Raw genomic sequence first — 10,078 nt, forward strand, 5'->3', positions numbered from 1 at the left:
GGCCTTGACCCGATGACCTGACCTGGACACAAGCCCTTACCCTGACCCCGACCCTAACTCGAGATCCGACCCCAACCTCGACCTTGACACATGGTCTGAGACCCGACTCAGACCTCGACCCAAGATCTAAGACTCGTCCCTGACCCTGACACTTGACTCGGGTGCCCTACCTAAGACCTGACTCCAACTCCAGACCTAAGCCTGATCCCGACCATGAGACTTTACCCCGACCCCAACACCTAATTCCGACCCCAACACCTGACCTTGACACCCAACTAAGACTCGACCCCATTCCTTGCGCCGAGACCTGACCTCGACCCAAGACTCGACCTTGACTCGAAACTCAACCTCTAATTCTAACTTGAGATTGGACCTCCACTCACTTTAAAATTCTGGAGATGGATCTCGAATCGAGGTTGAGAGTTGGATGTTGAATCAAGAATTTGGAGTCAGATCTAGGATTAGTATTGGGAATCAATATCTGAGACTTAAGTTAGGATGTAAAGTTGAGGAGTGAGGTTTAAAATGATTTTGAAAAATGTTTTCGTTACTTTGTAAAAGAGAGTTATTTTCCTTAAATTTGAGGAAAAAAAGTTAATTTGGAAAATATTTTTCAAAACATTTAAGTCAACCAAACATGAGAAAACTGAAAAAATAATTTCCTTCATATCAAACACACTTAACAAGTAAAAACTAACTCGCAAGTCGCATGTATACATCAAGATAATAACTAACTAAAACTATTAGGGGTCATTTGATAGTGTGTAACAATTTACAAAATAGTGTTGAATACAATATATTAATTATATTGTTACTCCCTCTATTTTATTATTAAAAATCGATGTTTTAATTTAATTCTCCATTTTCGCAAAATTAAGACTTCTTTTTCATGTTTTATTTTTTAGTATTAAATGACCAAAAATAATAATTCCTCCGTCAACAATTGTTTGTCAGGGTAAGATCATGCACTCCCCTCAAGGAAAATTTAATATAAGGTGTAATTTGATTAATATAACCCTACTGTACCAAAAATATTAAAAGTCCACATAATTTTTTAATTAAACAAAATGGAGTAATTATTAAGGCCAGAATTGGGAAAAATGACTAATTATTTCTTGATTGTTTAAATTGAGGATTAATCTTGAAAATCTATTTTTAGTAAACCTGCTAAACAATTGTGGACGGTGAGAGTATATAAAGTTCAAAACATTATTAATGAAGTTAATTTAGTAAAATATATATGTTTGATTTTTTTGTAAAGGAGGGTGTCAAGTGAAAGAGCTCTAATTAAAGTTTTTCTTTAAAGGGTATGTTAAAATTTTCTTTAGCTTGACCATGAAGAGACGAGGTTATAAACAAAGCAATATTGAAAACACACCGTATTCTAGAATCAGTATGGTGACAACCTTAATTATCTATGTTGATGATATGACAAAGAAGAGATTAAAGAAGTTGCAAAGATATTTAGCTACATATATAGTTCAAAATGAAGAACCTTGGAGGACTTGAGTATTGTTTAGGACAGACACTACAGTAAAAATAACTTTTAGCGATGATAAAAATACACATTAACAAAGCAGGCTGAAGTCTTTATCGACACTAGTTAATTGTCATTGAATTCAATATCGTTATAGGCTTTAAGAACATTTACAAAGAGTGCTAACTACCGCTAAATAAAGTTATTACCGTTAATTAAAGATCATTTTTGCTAGTGAGAGGTGATCCAATGTAGCAAAAGTATTTTCCTTTCCCATATAAAAATATTGTTGAGTTTTTGACAGAAACATGAATGGTCAATTGCAGAGTAAATGACACTACTATAGTCTAAAATCATGGACTAAAAGAGCATCTGCCAACAAACAAAGGGAGGTTTCATTATCACAAGTTGTTGACGGGGTTTGTATTGATAAGTTATGTAGTGTTTCACATCAGATATAAGGTATTCAAAGACTTCACATAAATCTAATTGAGCTTTTACACCCATAGTTTCTGTCTCATTCTGTAAAAGCATATCTTTCCTAGCCTGAACTATGTAAATATAAATCCATTCTGGTTTAAAAAAAAAGGGCAGCCTGGTGCATAAAGGTCCCTAAGTGAAGGGTTAGATCTATTTTACGCAATCTTACCTTGCATCTCTACTGTCTCCACGATTGAGAGGCCCCATTACCTTTAGATCACAATGTTTCACCAAAGCTCCCCCGTCTAGTTTAAATGTACACAAAATAGGGAAGTATCTTCTAATCCACTGATGAAATTTCCTGTGAAGAAGTTTTGGAATCTCGTAGTGTCTTAGAGTGTCCGAGTAGGCTCAGAGATGCATCATCAGCAACAATCTGATCAAGTTCAGTAGGTGATGATCGGTCCTCAAGATCATTAGAAAGTCCCAATTGTTCACTTGTATTAAAATGACACCATTGTTTCTCCTTTGCATACATCACAGCAGGATACAAGAACAGTCCCACAATAATGACGGAGCCACTTACTATAAACGTTTTTAAAGAAGCCAGATACATGACAAAGAGAAGCAACAGAGAAGGTGGCAGGCAAAGCAGCATTGCTCCAACTGTTTGCAATGGGACCTTATAAGGTCTATGAAGATTCGGCTTCTTTATCCTTAAGTTTATGAAGGCTGCAAACTCAAGAAGCATTCCTACTGAATAGAGGAAGTTAAGAAATTCCAAGATTTCTTGAAACGTCATCCATGACAGGAAGATTGTTCCGGTTGCAGAGCATAAGATGCTGATAGTTGGTGTCCCATATTTTGATCTGCAAGATTTGAAGTTATAACTTGTCTTGTGATAATAGACTAAGAAATCCACCACGCTAAATTGTAAATTTTTTATTTCCCCTTAGTAACATTCATGATACTTAAATCCAGATATAAATCTATGAAATGTGAAAAACTTAAATAACAAGTCTTTCATTTTTATTACTTTGTTTGCAACTTTCCTAAGATACTCCTAAGACTGGATTATTCTTCTTTAAATAATCCCTCCGTCTCAATTTGTATGGAAGAATTTAAAAGTTAAGTTGTTTCTAGTTATAAAATGATGACATTCTATTTGCGACACACTAAAAGGAAAAGGGTGCTACGTCAATTGGGACAACGGGATTTCATTGTTTGATGATCGTGATCTACCTCAATTAAAAAATCACTAAGTCATACAAGGAAAAAATCATTAGTTTGCAATGTTCAAAGAATCAATCGAAAATGTGTCAAACCTTGAAGAAAATACAGATGGAAGCATTCCTATTTCGCTCATCCCAAGAAGTTGGTAGGCATCACTACTCATTTCAGCTTCAAACAACCCCATATTAGACATTGCAGCAGCAGCCTGAATCCACCATTTTAACCATAAACCCCCAATAAGCGTTCCAACTTCTGCAAAATAACCATCACTCCACTCACTAGAATCAGAATCCAACGCTCCTGTACCAGCAAGAAGTGGAATTATGTAAGACAAAACCACTAAAACCACAGCCCCGAGCAACGCCTTTGGAAACGTTCTACTAGGATCATCAACCTCCCCTGCTACAGTACTAGCCTTATCCCAGTAATTCAAATTCCAAAACATGTTGTTAAAGTATCCCCTCCATTCAACTTTTTCAAAATTGACAACAAACCACTTTCTTGTATTAATCCTAGGAATCGATAGAATCCCCATTACTAAAAAGGGTAAAAGCGAAAAGCTTGCAAGTAAAACAGAGGAAAAACCAACAATATGCAGTCCTCTATAATTCAAATAGGTTAATGAAACTGTAATTGTTAACAAAGCAGGGATTCTAGCAATTAAATGAGTAAATATGGGTAAAGAATGCTTCAAGTAATCAAGGAAGAGTAATGGATATAGAGTAGTATCCATAACACCACTAAACCATTTCCAAAACCCTTGTTGAAAACCCCAAAAAGGGCCAAAAGCTGATGATATCCATATGACATAACCACCATTTTGAGGGAAACTTGTGGATAATTCAGCTGTGATTAGAGCTTCAGGTATGCTCCAAAATAAAGGGAAAATCAAGAAACCAAGTAAAGATAATAAAGGGCCACCACCAGCTTTAACTGAATCTTCAATACCAAAAGGTCCACCTGAAACATCATAGAAAATGAGAGCAATAAGAGGTAATAAAGTTAATTTTGGGTTTTTCTTAATATCATTCACCATTCCCTAATCAAGGAGAGAAATACAAAGTCAAACCATCAACATCAAAATTGTAAATCTGGAGATCCGCATTTTATGGTATGGATTTGGGTGCTCCTATATAAAATAATTTTTTCTTTAATTTTTTTCTTGGATTGAGAAATGAGAATTGGAAATAGTCAAACTCAGAATATGCTTAGTGCACGTGTTTTATATCTTGTTTCTGGACTTGACTTGTAGGCAGACGCATTGAACTTTTGTACTTGATTATATTTAAAGCCAAAATTTCCTTCATGATTTTCAAATTTTAGATATACTGTGACGCCCAAAACAGGAGCGGATTTAGCAAGGGCATGGGTGCACGTGACACTGTTTTGTCACAAAGGGAAAAATAAATACTCCCTTCCTTAAAAAAAAGAAGATAATATTTCCTTTTTAGTTGAATGATTTATTTCCTTTTTTGGCAATATTTTAACATTAACTTTTCACGTGACATGCTTAAGAACATAAAATTAAAAGATGTTTTAGTATATTTGACATAATTTTAAATTAAAACCACAAGATTAAAAGTTTTTTTTCTTTTCTTAAACTCAATTCCAACCAAACTAGGCTAATTTTTTTGAAACGGAGAGAGTAACTTATATATTATAAATGTGACACTCCTTGAATCAAAGTTGTGGTAGCAGAACCTTTTTTTGGCGTGAAATTTGCGAGTGAAGTCGCGGGTTCAAATTTGTTTGGACTCATTTTTTATGTTCTTTTCATTTGCCTTCTTTCTCACTTGGTATTATTTTGATTACATTTTATTAAAAAAAGAAATTCATAGAAAGTTTTTTTTATATCTAATATATTATGTTATATTGTTTATATATTTTTTCATTTTAAAAAGATAATGCTTACTAAATTTTTTGTGCACCACTGACCTCAAAAGTTTTTAAGAAGGTTTCACGGATCGGACCGTGGAATCATCTATCAAACAAACCCCTTGTGTCTTTCACGTGCACTTGTATAGTTCATGGATGGGTATACAACTCATAGAGGGATCTGTAGAAGAAGACCCTCAAGACTCAGATCTCCTCTACTTTCACGGACGCTGAAGTTGTGTATTGTTTGTGGAAAACGTTCGTAGACAACTCTGTCAATTTTAAGTCGGGATTAATTGAGTATTTTTTCACACTTTTAAATTTCTATATTATGTCATTTTGACCTATTCTAAGTGGAATTAGGGAGATTTTATCAGTCTAAGACTCCCATTCCCTCATAATTTCCTCTAATTCAATTTTTCTCTCTCCAATCTCCTCTCAAGCAAGAACTAGGGTTCCAATCTTCATGTCTTCATTTAAGAATCAAGCCAAAGTTTCTACTCTAAGAATGTACAATTTTCATCAAAGGCTATCCCTTTGCCCCTCTTAAGTCCCAAAGAAACCTCAGAATCTCAAGTTTATGATTCCTAATAGACAGAATTTTCTTTCTTCATCATGAGTTTTAAATGCAAATCAGCTTTCCTCATGATTACACCTAAATTGCATTGTTTCACTTATGAATTCCATGTTTTCAATGTTGTTTCATGAAACCTAAATATGAAAGTATTTTCATGATTAAAATTATGTTATTTTCAGATGATATCTCAAATTATCTTGACTTATATGATGCTTTCGAATAAAGTGTATATATATATATATATATATATATATATATATATATATATATATATATATATATATGAGCTACTCAGTTTTAAAAGTTTTCAGTATGTTTTAGTAGAATCAAATATAAATGTTTTCAGATTTATGTATGTTTTCTTTGGAAGTATACTTAGCACTTACTGAACTTTAGGAATGAATAATTTTGTTTAGCATTACTGGACCTTTTGTAGCAATTCATAAATTTCAGAACTACGTGTCACTATTGGATTTGTTTCAGATAGACATTTGGCTAATAAATCAACATAAGCTTAGTTATCAGGTTCCATACGATGGCAAGTATTTGACACTCTCTTCTTGGTGTGGAGTAGTACACTGAACAGCATGTAATAATTCACATGTCACATCTAGGATAGTCACATATATTTTCCAATACTACCTTCAACCATTAATTGTCAGTCAAGTAAAAGTGATTTATTCATCCATGTCAACAAAGATTAGTGAATGATCATGCATTTCAAAATTAGAACAATATACGTAACACTACATAAATTGGAGAGCTGAAAATTTATGAAATACTTCTACAACTAATAATAACCGCTTCGATCGATCTAAGATTTAAAAATTTATAGGTTCAGCTATGTTTCCTATCCTCCTATGATGTTTTGCTTCCTCCGGTTCATTTTAGCAGATAAAACAACTGCAAAATAGTCTAGAAAAACAAAGCAAACGTAAATAATCCACCAAATATAGATAAATATTGTTGCATTGGAAAAAAAAGTACCTCATCATCTTTTTTCTGCAAAGACGGACAACATTCTCCTGGTGTGGTCCTTTATATACATGGATTTGAAAAGTTTCAATGGTTGTATGCAAAGTCAGGTTACTAACTTCCACAGTTCATGCAAAAATAAAATTGACTGTTTCAACATAGTTAACCTTGTACTTGTGAACCTGCAAGGCATTGAGAAAATATTGTATATACGTTTCGAGGGATATATATTATTCACAGAAAAAGCAAAGAAGAAGAGAGTCATACATTGGTTTCATTATTGTTGTAATCCTGAATAGCATGGTTAGCCAGTTCCATCAACAAGTCATTTTCTTTCTCAAAATCTAGATATGGTACATATGTGCCTGCCTTAGCGTCACCAGGATAGATGTCAATCTCGAAACCCTGTCAAATAAGTCATATCCAAGTTGTAACAAACAAAAAGAGAGGTCTCATAGAGATTTTATATGATAGAAAGTAATTTAAAGCAAGTGAAATTATAAGAAGAAGCTGATATTCAATATTCCGGTAAAGATTGTTCTATTAGAAGATAATCAAGGAAGAATTGTTAGTGGCCTAGACAGACATGAGTTGGCTATTCAAATTGGTGTAGTTTGTTCTGAATTAGCTCAAACAACCAAGGCACATCTATAACATCACATCGTGGAAGAGAAAGAGTACTATGAGAATTCGTTTCCGTAAAATTAGGCCTTGGACCTATTTCACACCTTTAACAGTTTAACAACAACCACAAATCCAGTGAAATCACACTATAGGAAGGATAGAATAAACGCAGGCTTTACCACTACCTCTGCAAGGTAGATGAGCTATTTTCCACAATTTCATATGTTACAAACAATAATCAAGAGATAAAGATAAGAGAGCAAAACACAGTAAAGGTATAGATTTAGATTATTATTATAAAAAAAAAACTCAGAATATTATAATAATAAGAAGAATACAAGAAGCATAAGCTAGAGGAGAGAAATTTTCTTATTTAAGTGTGTCTTCCAAATGGTGAGTGATTTTCTATTTATAGTGTTGAGATATCACTTCAAAAGTCATTTAATTAATAAATACATAGTTATCTTGGAAGTTCTTATCACCTTGGAAGCACCTATACATGAATCCATTTAATAATGGATAAATCTAATGGATAATCCACACATACTATACAATGGATGTATAACACTCCGCCTTGGATCCATAGATTATGTGCCTCATTAAAACCTTATTAGGAAAAACCAAGTGGGAAAAAATCCTAGTGAAGGAAAAAGAGTACACATATCTCATAATACGCTTTGAATGTTGCCTTGTTAAAAACCTTACCAGGAAAAGCCAACTTGGGATAAAACCATAGTTAAGAAAAAGATTACAACGCGTATTTCACTCCCCCTAATGAAAACTTTACTTGATATTGCGGAGACGGCGCATTTCAATCTTGTATCTCAACTTCTCAAACGTTGATGTTGGCAATGCCTTAGTGAATAAATCAACAAGATTATCACTTGAACGAATTTGTTGAACTTCTATCTCACCATTTTGTTGAAGATCATGCGTGAAAAAGAACTTTGATGAAATATGTTTTGTCCGGTATCCTTTAATGTATCCTCCTTTCAATTGAGCTATACATGCAACATTATCTTCGTACATTGTGGTTGGTATATTCTTTTTCAAAGAAAGACCACACATTTTCTGAATATGATGGGTCATTGATCTCAACTAGATGCACTCTCGACTTGCTTCTTGGATGGCTATTATTTCTGCATGATTTGAAGAAGTTGCTACCAACGTTTTCTTCATTGATCGCCAAGATATTGTCGTGTATCCACATGTAAACAAATAGTCTGTTTGTGATCGAGCTTTATGCGGACTAGATAAATACCCTACATCTGCATAACCAATTAGTTCTGACTTGGATTCATTGGAATAGAATAAACCCATGTGCATGGTCCCCCGAAGATATCGAAGTACGTGTTTAACACCATTCCAATGTCTTCTTGTTCGGGAGGAATTGAATCTTGCCAGTAGACTTACTGCAAAACTGATATCTGGTCAAGTATTGTTAGCAAGGTACATTAGTGCCCCGACTACACTAAGGTAAGGAGTTTCATCACCAAGAAACTCTTCATCCTTCTCTTGATGTCGAAATGGATCTGTATTGATGTCAAGCGATCTTACCATCATTGGAGTACTCAATGGATATGAGTTATCAATGTAAAAATGATATGTTTTCTGTGTACGTTGATTGATGAACACGTATTCCATTTGACAAATTCTCAATCTGTAGGCCAAGACAAAATTTTGTCTTGCTGAAATCTTTCATTTTAAATTCTCTTTTTAGACACTCAACAGCTTCTAAAAGCTCTTTACGAGTGTCAATGATTTTCAAATCATCAACATACACAACAATTATAACACATTCAGATTTCGAGCGTTTAATAAAATTGCAGGGACAAATTGGGTCATTTTTGTACCCTTTCGTTAACAAATATTCACTCAGACGATTCTACCACATCCTCCTGACTGTTTCAATCCATACAATGATTTCTAAAGCTTTATAGGACAAGTTTCTCTTGAATCTTTGTATGCTTCAGGTATTTTGAATGCTTCAGGAATTTTCATGAAAATATAGTGGTCCAATGAGCCATATAGATAGGCTTTGACAACGTTCATTAGATGTAATTAAAGTTTCTCATGAACTGCAAGATTTATGAGATATCTAAAGGTGATTGCATCTACCACAGGAGAATATGTCACCATATAGTCAATGTGAGGTATTTGAGAAAAATCTTGAGCAACTACTCGTGCTTTATATCTCACGATTTCACCTTTCTCGCAACTAGTCGGGCTTTATATCTCACGATTTCACCTTTCTCATTTTTTTTAACAGAAACTCATTTGTACCCCACTGGCTTGATACCTTCAGGTGTTCGAATTATCAATCCGAAAACTTTACGTTTTTCTAGTGAAGCCAATTCTGCTTGAATTGCATCCTTCCATTTGGGTCAATTATTTTTCTGTCTAAATTCGTGAACAGATTTTGGCTCAAAATCTTCATTTTGTTGCATTATGTCAATAGCAACATTATAGGAAAATATGTTGTGAATCAAAATGTTATTTCGATTGCGCAACTTTCTTGTCTAAACATAATCCATTGAAATTTTATTGTTTTCAGAAGTTTGAACCTCCTCGGATATTTCATCATTTGTTATGACTTGGTATCATCTTGAGAAATTTCTTTCAACCCATGATCATCTTGATCATTTATTCCTTTTCTCTTACGAGAATTTTTATCCTTGGAACCAATTGGTCTACCACATTTCAAATGTGGTCTAGACTCATTTGCCTTAACTATTTGTCCTGCCGGGACATCAACTCGAACTGGAGCATTAGCAGCTGGAATATGCAATTTAGTAATCCTTGGAAGATTAGTAAAAGATTCTGGCAGCTGATTCACAATATTCTGTAAATAAATTATTCTTTGAACTTCTTACTCACATTGATTTGTTCGATGATCT

General features: G+C 33.9%; 1 protein-coding gene across 1 annotated transcript; it reads right to left on the minus strand.

Moving 5' to 3' along the window:
* Positions 1-1,850: 1,850 nt before the first annotated feature.
* Positions 1,851-4,390, minus strand: LOC101255842 (probable polyamine transporter At3g19553). Its single transcript, XM_004248868.4, has 2 exons — positions 3,223-4,390; positions 1,851-2,766 (listed from the first exon to the last, which is right to left on the minus strand). The coding sequence occupies exons 1-2, from the start codon at positions 4,164-4,166 to the stop codon at positions 2,238-2,240; spliced, it is 1,473 nt and encodes a 490-aa protein (XP_004248916.1). The 5' UTR covers positions 4,167-4,390; the 3' UTR covers positions 1,851-2,237.
* Between the last annotated feature and the right edge of the window lie 5,688 nt (positions 4,391-10,078).

This window comes from Solanum lycopersicum, chromosome 10 (genome assembly GCF_036512215.1).
Source record: "Solanum lycopersicum chromosome 10, SLM_r2.1".
Lineage (NCBI taxonomy): Eukaryota > Viridiplantae > Streptophyta > Magnoliopsida > Solanales > Solanaceae > Solanum > Solanum lycopersicum.